This window comes from Aptenodytes patagonicus, chromosome 3 (assembly GCF_965638725.1).
Source record: "Aptenodytes patagonicus chromosome 3, bAptPat1.pri.cur, whole genome shotgun sequence".
Classification (NCBI taxonomy): domain Eukaryota; kingdom Metazoa; phylum Chordata; class Aves; order Sphenisciformes; family Spheniscidae; genus Aptenodytes; species Aptenodytes patagonicus.
Genome location: NC_134951.1, coordinates 32,271,463 through 32,291,508, shown reverse-complemented (window position 1 = coordinate 32,291,508; position 20,046 = coordinate 32,271,463). Strand labels below are relative to the sequence as shown.

Genomic DNA, 20,046 nt, shown 5'->3' with positions numbered 1-20,046 from the left:
GTGGGTGTTGGTCTCTTCTCCCAAGTAACTAGCGATAGGACGAGAGGAAATGGCCTCAAGTTGCGGCAGGGGAGGTTTAGATTGGATGTAAGGAAAAATGTCTTCACCAAAAGGGTTGTCAAGCATTGGACCAGGCTGCCCAGGGAAGTGGTTGAGTCACCGTCCCTGGAGGTATTTAAAAGACGTGTAGATGTGGTGCTTAGGGACATGGTTTAGTGGTAGACTTGGCAATGTTAGGTTAACAGTTGGACTCAATGACCTTAAAGGTCTTTTTCAGCCTAAACAATTCTATGATTCTATGGTTGGTGCTCAGTTGCCAGCTGAAGTTAAACCACATCATGACATGATTAAATGAAATGAAGCTGTGTCAGGGGAAGTTCAGATTGGACATTAGGAAAAGGTTCTTCACTGAGAGGGTGGTTGGTCACTGGAACAGACTCCCCAGGGAAGTGGTCACGTCACCAAGTCTGTCAAAGTTCAAGGAGCATCTGGATGATGCTTAGTCGTATGTTTTAGTTTTAGGCAGTCCTGCAAGGAGCAGGGAGTTGGACTCAATGATCCTTATGGGTCCCTTTCAACTTGAGATATACTACGATTTTATGAATCACAGAATCACAGAATGGTTGAGGTTGGAAAGGGACCTCTGGAGGTCCTCTTGTCCAACTCCCTTGCTCAAGCAGGGTCACCTAGGGCAGGTTGCGCAGGACTATGTCCAGATGTCTTTTTAATATCTCCAAGGATGGAGACTCCACCACCTCTCTGGGCAACCTGTTCTAGTGCTTGGTCACTTGCAGTAAAAAAATGTTTCCTGATGTTCATGCGTAACCTCAGTTTGTGCCCGTTTGTGGTCACACTTTATTTCACTGATATCTTGGGCATAGAATTTGTAATTAAACAATTTAACTTGTAAGAACACATGCTTAGCTAAAAAATGTGTAAGGTCTTTTTTAAAAATAAACAGTACAACAGTAAACTCTTTAATCAAATTATTTTCCCTCCCTCTTATGTTTTATAATTTCTTTATTTTTTCCTTTGTTCCTTGTACCTGCTGAACTTATTCCTGATAGAAGAATAACATGCTTAATTGCACACAAAAATCTTGTTTGAGTTCTCTAAGTATTGCATTTCTCAATTATTCAGCCCTCACTCACTATGAAGTGATAATTAGGCATTAAAAGCTAAGTGGATTACTGTGGAGATCTCTCCTGACATCCATTTAACACTTAATCAGATCTTAATACCATAAATTATGCATTTCTCAGCAGTATTCAGATTCTAATAAATTTTATAACAGTTTGGAGTTACTAGGCTTTCTTGACCTCATTGTGGCAAGGAAAAGTTGTAAAGTTCGCTTAAAGGATACAGCCATTATAAGGATTTCAGATTTATAGCAAAAATAATTCTTTAAGCCAGTTTGATTATACTAATATTTATTCATAAGGATTTCTTGGACAAGACAATTCCACCCTCATGAATAAATATGAAAAAATGGATCCAAAATACATATTGACTTGAAGTTTATTCCCAGATTTTTTTTCCCAATTTTGCCTTCCAGACCTCATTAAGGAAAAAAAAAAAACAAACCCACATTTCCTAGGAGAGAGCAACTTCCTCAATACATTCAGTTGATTCTGCAATTAAAATATTCATTTATTTTTTAGCATGTCTTTTTGACAACCAATATTACACAAAGTTACATTTTATAACTCTTGTCCTGGCTTGTAGCATGGCTTTCTAAAAGTATTAATCACAAAGGTATCTCCCCAGAGATACAGATACGTATAGTTACCATTAGTGTTAATACAAAGTGAGCAAATGAAAGTCTTGTAGTCCATAGTTGCCCCTGTAATATTACATATTATATTATAATAATAAACAGCAAGAAGTATATAGTTTCCTGTTTTCTCTATTTTTAAAATTTTACAGTAATAATATACTTTAAAAAATATTTCTAACTCAGTAAGCTTTATAACTTACAGTAAAATATACTCTTGGCTGTTGAAAAAATTGATATATGTTAATACTGGGCTATTTTTGACTAAGGAGCAAAGGGACAAAATAAACATTAAAAGTCTGTATAGCGTGCTGGTCAACCTCTCTGTAAATACAGGAGATTGTACATGTGGTTTAGCACCTGTTGGCCCAAGATAACGATTTCTGGCCAACAAATCACAGCATTAAGGCCTTAATAAGTATATTCCTGTTTACATTTATAGCAGTCCATTAAAAGCAATCTTTAGGTCTCAGTTTGACACTCCATTCCAGCATATTAAAAGATGCAGTGAGTTTCTCGAAGCTTAAGTGTTTTATATTAGGAATGGACTAAATTGAATGAAATTGGTAGAAATGCTTTGCTGAAACAGAGAAACAATCATTTCTTACCAAATTTTATACTATTAGTTCATGTTCTCCTGATGTCTCTGGCTTTAGATCAAAAGGAGAGCTGATTAAAAATTTAAAAACAATTTCTTTATTTGAAGTAAAATTATTTCCTTTTTTTTTTGCCATATGAAGAATTTCAAATAGAATACTTACTTTTGACACAACATTTTACAGAATATATTGTCTGATTAAAGAAATTATCCCAATTTCTTGTACACCTCTCCCAAACATTTTTCTCCTGTACAGCTTTTCTGTTTTTTCTGCTTAAGCCACTGAGTGAAGTAACACTGATTACAAACAAGTTGGTGGTAAAAACATCAGTAATCTACTCTTACTTTCTTTTCTGAAGTTTTCCTCTTCGAAACTTTTCAAAACTCCCCCACCTTCTTCTAGTTTTCTCAATAGTAAAGATTGTTTCACTTTTCATTTCTCTATTCTTTATCTTTTCTAAAATTAAAAAAAAAAAAGGAACTCCTGCTGTAGAAATAGTAAATTACAAATAAAAAAAAAAAACATGGAAAAAAGAACAATAGCACAGCAATAACAAGAAAGAAAATCTCAAGAACCTTTACACAGAATTCATTATATTGTTTTCAGTACCAAAAATAATGAGAAAACCTTAATGTGTTTTCTTTTTTGTCAAATCTACCGGTTTTCCAAGACTAATGGTAAAGTTGATGGTCTTCCTTATTGACTCTTATCACATTGCCAGTGATGTATTTCTCTCCAGTACATTTTTTTTAGAATTGGCCAGTTACAAGTTCAGTTATTTCTTCCTGCTGAGCAAAAAAAAAAAGTCTTCAGCTAAATGAGCAAGTAATTGTTCAGTGGAATGACACTAAAGGTTACCTCAGACAAATGTGGACTAGCTTCTTCCTAGCCAAAATAGAGCCCAGAAAAGGCATAATGAAATATATACATAATAGAATCAAAAGTCTTGAGTAGAGATCAGGGATGACTCATGCAGCAGTAAAAAGTATAAGAAAATGCAAAGGTATTACCTCCATTTCAAATTATTTTTTCCAGTGAAAATCCTCCCTCTTCAGCTCCGTATCCCCATTTGGATCACATCTAAAATTGTTTTTTAATGCTGAAAGAGTTGGTTTTGACCTTTTTTTTTAAGACCCTGAGATTTTTTTTATATAAATGGAGAGAAAGGATTCTGAAAAGTTACACAAGGTCTTTAAATTCTAGCCAATATTCCAGAAAGATTATTTAAAGCAATAGTTATTTTACCAATATTACTAATATGGTTCATGGTTTTTTTCCAAGAACATGATATTAATTCTTAACCTTTTTAGGATTTTTTTTCAACCCCAGGAGAATTCTGCGAGGTGCAAATTGATAACTGTGGTTCCAATTCATGTGAAAATGGAGGAACATGTGTTGACTATGAAGATCATTTTAAGTGCACTTGCCCTATAGGTAAGTCATTGGAAATTTATTGTATTTTCTAAACAGAACAAAGAAAATGTCATCCAAATATTTAAGTTTAAGAAATAGCAACATAAAAATAGCAATATATCTCAATGTATGCAATGAACATTTTTATGAAGAATCCCAGTTTTTCACTTTGTTTAGGAAATAAAACTGCCAAATTACTGCCGTAGAGTGGTGTTAACTAAGACCCTGAACAGACATAATGTCAATATTCTGAATGAACAGCGATTAAACATTCTTTTTGTGGTGCAGGTTTTGAAGGTGAAAGATGTGAACTGGATATTGACGCCTGCCTATTCTACAATACAAGCTGTGCCCCAGGAGCACTGTGTATGGATAAATCTCATGGATTTAATTACACGTGTTTATCACCATGTGTTGGAAACACAGAGGTAGGATAAAGTGATATATTCCACCCAGTGTTTTTTGGGAAAACAAACAAGTTATTCTAAGAGCAGTGAGCTGATGAAGCCTTATTTCCCATGGGTTTCCCTAAACACAGTACTCGTTCTTGATATATTCTCATGCTAACCTTCCTCTTTCCTGTGTAACACGCACATCCAAAAGTGCATGATGTGACTAGTCTGGTCATTGTCCAACAAACTGTGTAATGTCTGAGCTCTGCCTTTCTTGCTCTTTATAGATTTACTCACTGATGTTTCCTTCTATCCCCTACTTGCTGTTGCTATGTTGTGAAACTTGTAGAAACGTAAGACAAAATTTCCTTGAAATGTTTGATGTGTTTAAAAGTTACTAGAGAGAAGGCTGATAGTACATCAATGCACAGAAAGAATGACAAAAGCTTCATTTCCATTAAAAACAAAAATAAACACCATAATCAACCAAACAACAAAAAAACTAAAGCAAAACTAACTATACTGCAATGAGAACTGAAAATGCAGTTAGAAAAAATCAAAATTATCCTTGCAAGTTACTCTTAAATGCTCACAGAATATAGTAATAAATTTGATTTTTGTACATTCAAAGTGTTCTAGAAATCTTTAAGTTAGATGCTGACAATGCTTAGGCCAAAATAACATCCATTGTGTACCCAGATCTCTTTAAGAAATGTACTTGCTGTATCCTTCTCACTTTTCTTTAGTGATCTGTTCAATTAAATTACTGGTCTGGGTAGTATTCATTCACATCAGGGTGGACTACAGACCGAGGCCCTTGAGTTACCGAGATTTCAATATGGGATAAAGTGAAATACTGTTGCAGTTTTTTATTATGATAGTTATTTTAAAAGCTATGTACACAATGCTATATAGCCCTTTCAAACAGCTGCTCAAACATGATAACCAGTGTTTCAAAGGTTTAATCAATTCTTTTATTGAAATATATTCACCATAAAAATACACTATGCAGAGCAGGCAATGTGTTTACAAAGAAGCAATCAACATTTATGTCACCTTGAAGTCCATGGGTACACAATCACCAAAGAATATGAAATGTAACACTGAAATACTCACTGGCTCAAAGGTTTATATTTAAATTGTTCAGCATCTGGTAAATTTTAACATTTTTATGATTTAAAGTGTCATACTGAGTGCAAATCTATTGTACATGGCATAACACCATAATGATGCAATAATCATTATGGTTAGTTAGGATGGGAAGTGATGGTGTGCCAAGGATGCTGATGGGAGCTACTAAAACATTTTACTGTAATATTTGCTTAAAAGCCCTCAGACATAAATAATTTATTCATACAAACATTTCATAGACCATCATAAATGTCATGTGGGAAAAAATGTAATAATATATATATGTATCTATATACACTCACTGTATGAGACACCTAATTTGGGCATAATGTGAATAATAAGTAGATTTTCAAATGGGAAAGGGAATAGAAACTAAAATAAAAGAGTGATATGTTTGGGTTTTACTTCTTTTCTTAGCCTACAGATCATTAAAGTAGTATCATTTGCTTATTGGAAAAAATAAAGGCCTTATTCAAACAAATGAATATTTGAATACTTTTTGAAGTAGTGTAAGTAATAATTTGAAATTAAAGGTTTGTATTATTCAGTAAATTACATAATTCAGCACTTAATTCTTTATTTATTCTTTGTGGATGGAAAGTAAGTTTATATTTTTGCATTCTTTCATTTCTTTTCCATTTCCAATGGTACCTTAGTTGTCCTGAACTGCTTTACCTCTGTGTATCCAACACAATAAACTGAAAAGAATGGTACTATTTTAAATATTTTCTTAATAAACAAAAAGTAAATTTAAGTCATTGGGGATCTTTTATCTCTATATAAATGTATAACGATACTAATGTGTTGGGTGGGTTTGTTTGTTTTTTTTTTCTTTCACAGCACAACACTTAAAACACTAAGGTTGGTTTTAATATTATTTTAATTATAATTTATTTTAAAATAAATATTAAAAAGAAAGTGAATGTATTAGAACAGGAGATATCTTCCTTTTAAATTTCAAAATCTAATCTTAACTTTGTAACCAGGATAAAGCCTGCCTGCCCTGTACCTAGAATTATGAAGGACCTCCAAATAAGTTAAAATTTTGGCATCTTTAAGTTAATGACTTCCAACAAGACCAAATTTAGCCACTTCGTATTATAATATCTTGTCTTCTCTCATCTACTCAGGAAGACGTTGAAAGAAATAAAGAAAATATCCTTGTCCCATTTCAATATAGGATGTATGTTACAAACCCCAATATTTTTATTAACTGGAGTTCATAGAGAATTGATAAGAGAAATAGTAATAACAAATAGCCGTAGTGCAACACACTAGGTGTAGATCATAGAGCTATAGAATCACAGAACAGCCCAGGCTGGAAGGGACCTTGAAAGAACATCTAGTCCAACCTTTTGTGGGAAAGGGAGCCTACGTGAGATTATCTAGCACTCTGTCCAATCACATCCAGAAAACCTCCAGTGATGGGAAATCCACTACATCCCTGGAGAGGTTATTCACTTCAAAAGCCCACCTGTGACCCAAGCAATCACAAATGTGGAGGCATCCTAAGATGTGTGATTTTTTTTAGTGGCCATGGCTAAGTCCTATCAAGCCATTTTATTGCTTCCTTCAAAACACTAGTTTTTCAAAATTCTGACTGCAAGCTTACAGAATCATAGGTTCCATTAGCATCTCCTAAGAAAAGATTTGAAATTGTAGCAGTAGCTATGGGAACTTCACAATGTTGGCCAATGGTTATTGTTTTTGAAAAAGAATCATAGCATTTAGAAAGTAGTTTTCAGGGGGGTTTTATTCTATTTTCAGTTTTAAAACATAAACAGACACACAGTGGGTATCAACTTGGTTTGTCAAAAATAATTCCCATATGATTTAGGAACTGAACCATCTCTGAAAAGTCCTCTCAGTGTCTATCTACATCTTTACTGTACTAAAGTTGTGTCTAACTGAATTACTGAGCTCCACTTGCCTAAGCTACTTGGAAGTGGTTTCCTCTTTTTATGAGCCAAATGATCCCAAGTTACCCTATTACATTTGCAGTCAGGATCACAGTTCCAACCTTCTGAATGGAAATATTTATGTGCTCAATGCATACTTAGTGTTTAGAGGAGCTGCCACTTTCATGCTTGTCCTGGTCCTTACCTGCTTTGCAAGTTTATACAGTTTCTTCATCTGTAAAAATAAGGCAATCAACATAAATCACGGAAGAGTGATATAAATAAAGTAAAAGATGCTCATGTTGTTTTCTTTGTGCTTGATGTATTAGGAGGAAAAAAACCACCTAAAAGATCTTGAAAGCTAGAAAATTTTCAATAAGGCTTTTTTGGTTAACCTCAAAGTTGTACCTGCAAATAACACTCTTTTCAGCAAATCTGTGTTGCTTATGATGCATGTAACGTGATGCGATGCTTGACTTTCAGATTAGAGGATGACTCTGCAGTTCTGACATATTGCAAATACTGCACCAATAGTTTGATTTAAACAGATTTTAAAATGCCTTCATGAAAACAATTTGTGTGTGTGTGTTTTTGTCAACCTGTTTAATGAATTTATACATAAGGAGAGGTAAAATCTTGGTTGTGTTTTCAAGGTATGCCTTCTTGGTTTAAGGTAAACTTCAACATTCAAACAAGAAAGAAATTACTTAGATGTTTTAATAGAGCATTGCACTGGGGAACTTCACAAAAAAAAATTTGGAGGAGGCTGTCTTTGAATCACTAGGTGTTTATCTTTGAGAACCTGCACAGCATAGTGAAGACATGTAAAGTAGGAAAAGGCAGACATTATTTTATATCTTATATGATTATATACATTCATATATTCAGAAATAAAGCCTTTTTTATTTATCCAAGGGAAATTAATGATTATCAATCCATTTAAAGTTTCTGGAAAAAGTGTTATTTGTAAGAAAGTAAAAAAAAAAGAAAAAAAAAAAAAGGCAAAGGGAGAAAGGGAGGGGTAGTTAGCCAAAAATTGCCAGAAGTGAATAATTTCAAGCCAATTTATTTTATTTCTATAACAAGAATAGAAGTGGCAAAAATAAAAAAAACTTTTACAGAAGTTGAAACAGATTAGCTTCTCATGTAGTAACCTCATAAGCAAGCTAGTGAAACAATGCACCTGCTCCAGCTTGAATTAAAGGAGATAAGATAATTACAGTAAATTATTCTAGCAGTAGTTTCCTAGTTGAAATTCTGATATTTTTGTTTTGAGGAGGGATTTTTTTGTTTTTTATTTGTTTTAAGGAAAAAAATTAATCTACTTGCTTAATGTACCGCTAGTCCAGGAAATAACAAAGGGCAGATTAACTAAAATTAACTTTTGGAAAATTTTGAATATCCAGGTACAATCGATTTTACAGTAATAAAACGTGAAGACTGCAGTAAAATTATATGCGCGGGGGGGGGGGGGAAACGAGAGTGTGTGTGTGTGTGTGTGTGTGTGCGTGTGTATAAAAAGTAGTTTCCTTCAAACTGCAGAGAATTCCAGGAAAAGTAAGATGGAAGAAGTGTTAGGAAATAATGATTGCACTGAGTGAGATCCTTCTAGCACAGTGTTTTGTCTCGAACAGTGGACAACAGATGATGTGTAGAGAAGAGACAGAGATATAGCAGGGTTACTTCCCTCAATTACTGCAGAGTGAAGAAAGGAGAAGAATAAAATGTAATCATCTAGGGACTAATTTTCTTTCCTTGCTGTAATAACATTTCCTGGTTGATATTAGAAGGAAGTGATTCTTCTGTTTTTATCAAGACTACGTAATAAGGTAGATTTGTTTTAAAGTTCTTGCCATAGACAGAAATGTAATGAGACTGACCAGAAAAGCCCTTGTTTATGGTCTGTTAAATCATAAGATTTGTGTTTAATCCTAACTATGAGCAAGATTTACTTTGGGAAAAAGAAAAAGCTGACCAATGGGAGGATGCTGCTCTTTCCAAAAGTCTGTTTGTCTCTTTATTTTCATTTAAAAGTATTTCATCTATTAAAAAAATTAACAAACAAATCTTTGTAGTAACTTTAGAAAACCACAATGCTGTGGTATTTAGTTTGACTTTAGTAATAGATTAATAAATGTATTTAGCCTTAATTTCTTATAAAATCCTTAATCACTCTAACTCAGTTTTCAATATTTAAACTGATAGATAATATCAAATAATATAGAGATAAAAATCTATCTGATAGAGAAAACTACTAACTAGATTTGATGCTAAAAATATCTTCCGTAGCTTTAATTTTAATTTAAAGCTGCTTTAGATTGCACTAACATCTTAAAGGGTAACACCTTTCCTCACAGTATAGTGTCAAAACAACATAAAAATATAATGAATACAATATTGTGGCAATATTGAAATATAACTTTTGTCTTAATTGTTTAAGTTTTTTCTAGATGGTTTTCTCGAGTGTAAGCTTATTTGATCTATTTGAGCTTTGACAAAATAGTCAGTCTCAGGACAAAATCCTGCAGAAATGTTTAAATAAAAAGGTAAGAAGACACATAAAAATCAAAACAGAGAAAATTTCCAAAACTATACACACAGGAGTTTTCTTTGCATTTACATTGAGCCGTGCTTTTCTTCAAGAAGTTGTCCTATTGAAAAAGGACCCTAAGTCTGAAATTCAGTACTGAGAGCATAGCAAAAATCTCTTAATTTTAAGGTCAATTTAAAACTCAATCAAAGACAAAGGAATATTAGAGGATTTCTGCCAAGAACTGTTATTATTACAAATCTTAATGACTTTATAAAGAGATTCAGACTCAATCAAACTGAAGTACTAGTGCATTAGCTCATCCTCTAGACACCATTTTCTTTATAAACCAATTGATTAGAAGGAGAGGTCTTAATTGCTTTGAAATGAAAATGTAATTATGCTTTTTTACACTGGTAAAATTTTCATGGAAATGAAATGGTACCCTAAAAATAAAATTAAGAAAGGAGCATTCATTCCAACCTAGAACTTTCTGTAATTTTGAAGAATATGGGAAATACACTGTTTTAGTAAGTAATATTAGCAAATAAAAGCTAAAAGAAAAAATGCTGTTCCAGTCTAGGTTTATTAATTTTTCAATATCTGCAGGTTGAAAAGAAAGAAGGTTCTGGTCTTTCCAGAGCATAGATGTTATATATATATATAAAAAAAAGATAGATAGATAGATATATAAAATATATATAAAAAGATATATTTATAAGATATATATAAAAAATAAAAAAGTTTCAAGGATAGGTTGTGAATCAGAATTAAGATTAAAATTAAAAAAAATATTCAGTCTTTTTTCCTGATAGCCACAAATTTGATTAAATTATATGTAGATTTTAAGCATAGGAACAGCTGTTCTACTCTTTCAATGAAAAAATATCAGACTAGTTCACTATCATCCCTCCTAAAACAAGCACATTTTAAGGTCAGTTATGAAAATGGCACTGTTAAATTGAATCATAAATGCCTCTTTCCAAACAAACAATGAATTGATATATTGATTTAATGACATTCAGTATTTTAGATTCTTCGAGATCTGTCTTTTGCAATATTACAACATAAAAACATTAAATAACCATATTTATTACCAATGGCTTATTCAGTTAAAATCTTTGGGGAAAAAAAAACAACATGTAGAGAAAAACCTCTTTATGTATTTGTACTTCACATCTTCAGGTATGTGCAAATGGAGGTAGCTGTTTCTATGATGAAGAAAACCAGAGATCTCACTGTGTCTGTGCTCTTGGATGGACAGGACAAACATGCCTGGAGAATATTAATGACTGTGAGGTAAACCAGTGCCAACATGGTGCCACATGTGAAGATGAAATTAATAAATACAGGTACTAACATGATGCTTTCCATACAAGCCTTCATAAAGAAGTTTATGCCGTATGAAGATATTTTTCCTTTCAACAAAAACTACAAAGGGAGTTGCTATTGCAGCAATATTTTTCTCAGATTATAAAATGCCATAGATACTAACTTTCAATAAGCATGCTCATTCAGTAAGACTGTGTAGTCTGAACTATTGCACAGGAAGGCCTCACAAATATTCCTCTTTGCTGGACAAAGAAGTTAAACCAACTATGCAAAATCTTACATAAAAAAATCATCTACTTTAGTAAATGGTAAACACCTTATGAGCCTGGAGTGTGACGTGGAGTGAATTTTCTTATTAAAACTTGAATTATAATTTTCAAGTGAATAGTTGAAATGCTGAGTTACTTGTGGCCTTTTTTTTTTTTTAGGTATTGACAAAACTGTCAAGTATGTGCTTTCCTTAGTGAGCTGTTACATGCTGTAGATATTTGAAAATGAGATTCTATAAAAGTATGGGGAAAAAATAAATGGAAAAGGATTTCTTCAATAAGCAGAGTTCAGCTGTTCTTACCAGACTTGAACTATTTATTTTTCCTCTACAAAAAACAGAATAACTAAAATCTCTCTATAATGTCTGTGAATGTATTTTGAAAGGCTTTAATTTTATACTGTGTCCTGTACTTAGAAGTATTGTAATTAATATGCTTTAATGTATCTATTTAGAAAAGGTTGCAATAGTGGAAAAAATTAAAATAGAAGTAATTAAAAATTTCTTCCACTCCACCTCTTTTTTTATAGGATCTTCTGTAATAATAACTGAAATCCCCAAATAAGCACACAAATACAGATAAGTATATGATTCTCAATATACCAGAGTTAAAAGGAATTTTTGCCACAGAGTCCTTACGATGTATACATCCTTCCTTTTTGCCAGCTTGCAGTCAACTCTCATATCAAATTACTGGACCATATTTTGACATTTTATTTGACTGATAAATCTGTGGTTTTCCTGTCTGTATCAGGAAAAGAATGCTGATAGAAGAACAAAGCCATGTTTACCTTACAAAATCCACTAGCATTTACCAAGAAATGAGTAGGTCTGAAGACTTCTGGTAAAACAAGACCTTTTGAATTTAGCTCACTAATCCAGACTCAGGCTACTGACACAAAATATAGAATCTTACTTTTTCAGTCTTTAAAAGACAAATTAAGTTGACAGATCAGTCTGTTTATTTAAGGAACAAGAAAACATACCATTAAGATCCTGACTCTAGATGAGTTAGCGAACAGTTTTGTTATCAGAGAACCTGACCCCACAGAAACACAACTGGTTATTTTGCAAAGACAATGTGTGGAGTGTTTACTGTATAATACCTGCTCTGTCAACAGAGGATTGTTGTTTCTCAGTGACAGTGAAGCATTTTTTAAAAGAACTGAACTATTTTATTTCTTCCTTAAAAATAATGATATTTCCCAAGTTATTTATTGTCAGCAGGTGAAACAATTGCCATTTCCCCTTTCCAATACACCATTAAAACCAAAAGAATAGGAGAGGAAATGCTGAATGTAACTACTGTAGTCACCCAAGTTTTTCAAAAGACTCTTGCAATTTGCATTTCTATCCTAAAATGGGTATCACTTTTGGTAAGACAGTTATCAAGAGCTGTATTTGATGCAAAGTAGTTTCAGGAAGACATAAGAAAACTGTCAGCAGAATATATGGAGAATTAGATGTGTAAGTGCCATTAACAGCCCTACTGAGATCCATTTTTAAAGCTATTATAGTCATGCAAAATATCACTTACCTTTATCTCCTCCACTTATTAAGTAAGCCAAAATGTTATGTATTAGTTTTTTATTTATAGAAAATTAGTGTAAAACTCTAGACTTTTCTCCTAGTTAAGAAATCTTAACTTCTAATTATTAAAACTTTGGTCATAATGTATTGTTCCAGTTGTGGCTTGTTATAGTAACGCTAAGACTAGGAAAGCATGGAAAGTATCCAGCTTAGCTTCAAGAACATCCCCTTCTTCTAAGCTCTCGCATTCCACAAGCTGTCAGGTTTTTCCAGACTGGAAATAAGCACTCAGCTGTATGTAATTTTTCTAACTTTCTATCTCCTTACCATGGCATATTCTGTTTCTCCTCCCATTTTGAAATTCCTGTTCAGACAGTAGTGTCACATAGGTGTATATTTAATATATGCAGAGAATTTCCTTTGAGTTCAGGATGGGGAATTGCTCTGGGTGAAGGAGGGGGACTTTAAAACTATGATATAGTATAACGCCTAGTAAGGCTACATAATAAGAACAATATAATCACAATAATAAGTCAGGAGTTTTACTCCTTTGGTTTAGTGAGCCTTCTCTTACAACTAAAGTGGCCTCAATCACACTGACACAAAACCTCTTATTAATTCAAATGAATTATTGCACTTCCAGCTGAGTCTGGGTTGTTTGAGATATCATAACATAAGTTAATCAGCATGTATTTAAAGTGATAACTTCTCCACAGAATTACTGCTCCTGCCACTGGGTTGATGGTGTAGCTGTTGATATGATGAATCTGGCAGATACCATGCAATAGACCAATTGCATCCACATGCCAAAAGAATCTCTTGACCTTTGGTCACATATATCTGGGAGAAAAAACAGAGAAGATTCGTTACCTCAATAAATAGACAGTGTTGCTACGTAAAAAAGTGTTGAATTTTCCTTTCAAAAGAACCTCTACTGTTTCATTATGTTCTCTGTAGGAGAAAAGAGAGAAGAACTGATTTAACATGGCCCAATAAGAAGCATTTAATGAATAATTAAAGTGAAAGAACCCTTCAAGGAGTTGATCCTCCTGTTTTAAAATCCAAGGGGGGGTTTATTACTCTGTTTTCTTCACCCTTGTAAATTTATTCCTTGCCGACATTACGTATCAGACAACCAAGATCCTAACTGAAATAAGTCCTAATAGATATTTTGCTGTAGTCTATTTAGTGAAGGGAAGCAACAGAGGGAAAAGACAGAATTTAAAATTCAATGTACTTTCTATTACCTGTCCTGTTTCTCCTGTTTCTTCAGTCCAATCTGTTCAGATGAAGTTCTACACTTACAATAGCCCCAGGAAAGCCTGGCAGGAAGGACTGAGAACCATTAGATTAAGACATTTGAAGAAGCTGTACTGTAGGATTTACCACTGTTTAAAACATCATGATAAACTAATATGTTTTTAAAATGTATTTTAGTCTGTAGATATAGCTCTGAGATCAGCATTTCATGAGTTTTTATGCAGGAAAACTTCCAATTAAGAAGTTAGATTTGGTGTACAGTAAAGCTTGAATTACCAACTCATTTTTCAATATTCAGTATATAAATTTCAGCATGTATAATTTAGTCTTGAATTAATCTCACTAGGAAAGAGTAAAGTCTTACCTAGTGACACATTGTTAAATAAAATGCTTTAGAATATGAAACACTTTTTTGCATGATGACAGCAAGATTATGAAAAGTAAACATAATTTAGAAAACTTTTGAGTATCTGTCCTGGTTTTGGCTAGGATAGAGTTAATTTTCTTCCTAGTAGCTGGTACAGTGCTGTCTTTTGGATTTAGTATAAGAATAGTGTTGATAACACACTGATGTTTTACTTGTTGCTAAGTAGTGCTCACACTAAATCAAGGACTTTTCAGCTTCCTGTGCTCTGCCAGGTACACAAGAAGCTGGGAGGGAGCATAGCTAGGACAGCTGACCCCAACTGGCCAAAGGGATATTCCATACCATGTGATGTCATGCTCAGTACATAAACTGGGGGGAGTTGGCCAGGGAGCAGCAACTGCTGCTCGGGAACTAGCTGGGCATTGGTCAGCGGGTGGTGAGCAATTGCATTGTGTATCGCTTATTGTGTATATTCTTTTATCATTATTATTATTACCCCTTCCTTTTCTGTCCTATTAAACTGTCTTTATCTCAACCCACAAATTTTACTTTTTTTTTCCCTGATTCTCTCCCCAGTCCCCCTGGGGGGGGGTGGGGAGCGGGGGGAAGTGAGGAAACGGCTGAGTGGTGTTTTAGCTGCCTGCTGGGTTAAACCACAACACTATCACAAAATTTAAAGCTTCTGTTACTCTATTCATCCTTGACTTTTTCCATTTTCTGCCAGCTGGATAAATTAAGCTGTTTGATTATATTTTTTTAATATATCTAATTTTCCCTTTTCAAGTTTATTCATTCTATACCATATATGCAATTTGACTGCAGGACCTAGTTGGCAGTGCCATATAAAGTTAGTACTATGATATACTCAGTTTTCTGTAGCAATAATAGGCTTCTTCCACTAGAGAAAGAGAAAAAATACTTTTCGTCACTTTGCTACAAGTCCAGAAGGTAGGTGAATATATGCCACAATTTCTTAGGGAATATCTCTGTAATAAGTTATACAACAGCTTTTCTGCAGAGAATGCAGATGCTTACAAAAAGCCAGAGTGAAACTAGATAACCTTTTAGTCCATTTATGAATGTGTGTGCAGTTCATATTTCAACTAGAAAACAAAATAATTAATACTGAGTAAATGCAGTTAATCTGCTTGGACTACTATAATAATAATAAATAAATAAACCCAAAACATTTATTAAAAAACAAAGCAGAGAGATACTGGGATGCCTTTGCTAATGCCAAGCTTCAGTGCTCCTGTGTGCCTTCTGTCTCAAGATAGAAAATAGCTGGGTCGCCTCCTAGCACAGATCAGCATAACGACATCTTCAGTCTGGTCTTTGGCTTTTTTCAGTCATTTTGAATATTCATCCGTTGTACACAGTTATTTACTCAATGGCACAAGTCGTACTACATTTCTTTAGCGTAGGCAGTCTGTGGTGACATTGTGACAGGTGCCCTGCCTGGACTAACTAGTACCAACTTGCTTACCTGCACACCTGCTGTTCTAGACCTTCGGTAATAAAAAGTTATATCTTATTGCATATTGGTAGGAAGAAATTGCAGCTATGCCATACCATCAGCACTTGAGTAACATGTTCCTCCTTAGACTAAATTCTGTGCCTGACTTACCTGCATCTCCATTTAACATTTATTTCACAGTCATATCAAATTGTTGTGCAATGTTAACTAGATTTAGGCAGTGGAGTAGCAATGTACAGTCATCTCCATGATATTTGTGGGAGCAAAGCAATCCACAATAGGGTAACTGTGGCTTGAGTTTGGTATCCACTACTAAAATCCATGTTTGTAGCAAAACCATTGAGGTATTGGTTTTCCCTCCTAGGATCTGTTACACTCAAAATCTTGCTATGGACAAAAGAGGATATATGTGAAGCTAAGAAATTATTGTTATACCCATTAATGTTAATACAAAACTTATTCATATTTATCTTTTCTTTGGTGTCATGCTCATCCTTTCAACATTCCCCCAGTTTGTAAGGTTGACATTTTAGTCTTCCTTAAGAAAGTAGTTAAGGGGTGTCATTAGCATCTCCTAGTCTTTGCTGGGAAGCGTCCCCCCCCTCCCCAGGGGGGCCATTCCCAGAGCTGAAGCAGGAGCAGGGAAGGCGGTAGTCACTGGGCCTCAGAGCAGGGGTCATATCATTGAAACCCAGCTCAGGCCATGGCAAGTCTGATCCCCTGCACTGATGTGTCAGCACACAGCTGAGGCATCCCTCTGATAAGGGCAAAAAACATGTTTCCTGAGCTAGAGATTCACTCACAAATAAAAATTCTGGTATCGTATATATCTGTATACAAATTATTTTTTAATTTATTGTAGAGAAGAATTTTAGCTTTGCAGCAAATGAAAACTGAAAGTCAATCCATGATTCAAAACTTTTGATAATCATGTTCAGTATTTTAGTGCTGCTGAAGTATTAATGCAAGGTCATATTCATTAAAATCTAATGTGGTGATGGTATTTTTCCTACTACAGGTGTAAAAGACTTAATTACTTAGAGATCATTGGTCCTGATATGATTTCAAAGACAGACAGGAAAAGATATTTGAAGTTCAGCTATGTCAGTGTTATACCAGCACAGTTTTTAACGAAACTGTGTTCAAGACCCATTTCATAGATTGACTTAGAGATGAAATGATAACATCTATTAAACATCTTGGATCATTTAGAATCTTACAAATATGTTAAAGCTACAAATAAATGCAGTCAGATGCTGATATCCAAAGCCCATAGAACTGCACTTACACTATCATACATTAAATTTAAGAAATATGCACAGTGCAATCCGTATCTGCTTTGTACATAATACTGTTGAATATATAGTGCATTAAAGTAAGTGGTAACTGTTATATGTTAATGCTGTTAAATTCACAAAAAATGCACCAAACTTAGACCTGACTAGTTTAGACTTTTACCGTGTAAAAATGGCCCATTTTTATTGAAAAGTAGACTGATTATAAAGTACAGATTTTAAATAAAGACTATTACTAACTTATTTATTTAAATATTTTAGCCTTGTACTAAAGTTATTTGTAAACCTGCCATTAAATTTGATGTAGATCATTATAAATTATGTTTATAAGGAATTTATTGAACTTCTGGATCCTATCATCTTTTAACCTCAGTCTGGATTATAAACAATAAATGAATGATTCTTAGATGTTTTAATCCTCAACACACAATAAGAAATTAACTTGTTATTAAGAGGACTAGAATACTCCTATTTGCATTAATGTATGTGTTTGGCAAACACTAACAGAAAAAAACCTCTTTCTGCACCATTAGCTTGTAGTTTTACATTGTTTTAGGCCACTGCCACAGATTTGGGCTTGACTAGGTGTGTAAATCAGCCACTTTGTTTCACATGACATGAAGATCCAGTTTCAAAGTCATTTTCTAATCATGTTTACACTGAAGAAAAAAACCCACAACAGCTTCTGTATATTCAAGAAAGCAGTAACCTATACTTAGTAGTTAAACCAAGCAAACTTTTCACACTGAAGTGACAAAAGAAATCTTCATGATTTTGTTTTATTTTTCCTGAGCAATAATATGAAATGAAGAGTCTAAAAAAACCAAGAGCTTAATTTATCTGCTGCAGGAGATGAGCCATATTAAATTGAAATTCATCCAGTTATAATTTCATCAGGAAAAAAAAAGGACATTCCATTCTTAGTTATTTTAGATTTCTTCAGACACTGAAACACTGAAAAATATGATACTCATAACATCATTGCTTGTAGTATGGAATCAGAAGCGTAAAACTGAAACTATAAGATTCTCCATTACATCTGTTTCTGTATAGTTCTCCTGTGGTCTCTGAAGATAAGCTACACAACCAGTAATAATAAGGAAATGATAGAAAATGCCTTCTCTTTATCCTCTCTTTCCTGTTAAGGAGAGCTGTAAGTTAAATATTCTATTCAATATTAATTGTAAGAGCCACGTTTTCAAAGAATGATTGAATAGCTGTATTTTCACAATGCACAGAGTAATCATTACTGTGAAAAAAAAAAAAAAATTGACTACATAATAGTTAACCAAGGAAATAAAATTATTAACTGCACCAGAAAAATTAGTATGACTGTTTGCTGTTTCCATACTGAAGTTTTACTGTTGGTGGATTCAGAAACTGTGCAGCAAAAGGTAACTAAAAGTGCATGTGCTTTACATGTTTATGCATAATGAAATTTGATGTAAATCAACATTTACATTTAGCTGTAAAGCAAATGTATGAGATGATTTGTGTGAACTTCATTCCTTTAAAAAGCGAGAAACAGAATCAGCTGGAGCTCTCAAGAAGAGGGGAAGATTTCTCCTTTCCGAAGGAGTGACTGAGGTTGGAAGAGAGAATACAGTAGCTATACCTACTTGAGTAGGTACTGCAGTACACTAGCAATGAATCTGTAAAGCAAAAATGGTGGTGCTGCAGAACTCACAACCACACTATACAAGATATGGAGGGCTTACTTCAAGCAAGCTCTATTTTGGTCCATTGACTAAAAGCCCATTAGCAGTTGGTGTGCATTAGCTGTACTCCAAGGACCACATCTACTGATTTAGTTTTAACTGAAATAAATCAATTTTACATGCTCTGATACTGCTCTGCAACATGATAAAAAACACTGCTGTTTGGAACAGCCAGGAAATTAATCATAAAACTTTTCTCCTCATTCGAACTAAAACTGTTGTACAGATGCACCTTGAGACATGAAGGAGCACAAAGCCAGGCCTCAGGTATTATGAAAAAATTTCCTAGGGATCAAGAAGACACAAAGTTGACAAAAGTCTGACTGGGAAGCCTGGACCTTCCTACAAGGAGCCAGTGGAAAGGAAAGCAGCTGACTGTTGTTTATACACATATAAAAAGTAAAGATTGTGGCTCAATCACTTGGTGATTTTGATGTTTAAAGAATTAACCATTTTATTTTCTAATAGTACCTGGCTTTTCCATAGATTAAAAGCTTTTTAATTATAAGAAAATGACTAAACCACCTCCAAACTCAGTCCACTGTAGAGTTCCACATAACAACCAACACTATCTCCTTATAAAGATAGCTTCTTTACTGTAGGTTTCTTTTTGTCACAACATGAAAGGGAAAAATCACCTAATATTCTATGTGCTCTGAAGCTACTTTTGAACTCTCAGAGTAGTACTAATGTCCAAAGATTACCTTGGGAGGAAAAAAAATATTTAATTGGATTAAACACTAGGAGCTATTCATTTTATACATATCCTTTTTCCCTCTTCCTTTTTCTTCAGAAGTATTTCATTAGTATTATGATAGATGGAGCTCCCACAGTATTCTGCCCTTCACGATCTCTAGTTTGTACATAGACAAAGTTCTTTGGTCTTTCAAATTCTTGCTTGCCAAGAAGAATTGCAGGTAAAATTAGAGCCTAACTGAACAGAGAAAGTATACCAGTGATAGATATGGTTATAACTTCCTTAGTCCAAAAGTTATATTGCAAAAAGCTTTTCTGAAATGACATTCAAAATAGCTACCATCATGCTAACTTTTATAGGATCCT

General features: G+C 33.8%; 1 protein-coding gene across 1 annotated transcript in view; it reads left to right on the top strand.

Annotated features, from left to right (window-relative positions):
- The window catches only part of EYS (eyes shut homolog), a 1,011,092-nt gene that overhangs the window by 128,115 nt on the left and 862,931 nt on the right, over nucleotides 1-20,046 (top strand). The window contains exons 7-9 of the mRNA XM_076332996.1: nucleotides 3,703-3,807; nucleotides 4,075-4,214; nucleotides 10,923-11,089. Coding sequence (XP_076189111.1) covers nucleotides 3,703-3,807; nucleotides 4,075-4,214; nucleotides 10,923-11,089 — 412 coding nt within the window. The remainder of the gene's footprint in view (nucleotides 1-3,702; nucleotides 3,808-4,074; nucleotides 4,215-10,922; nucleotides 11,090-20,046) is intronic.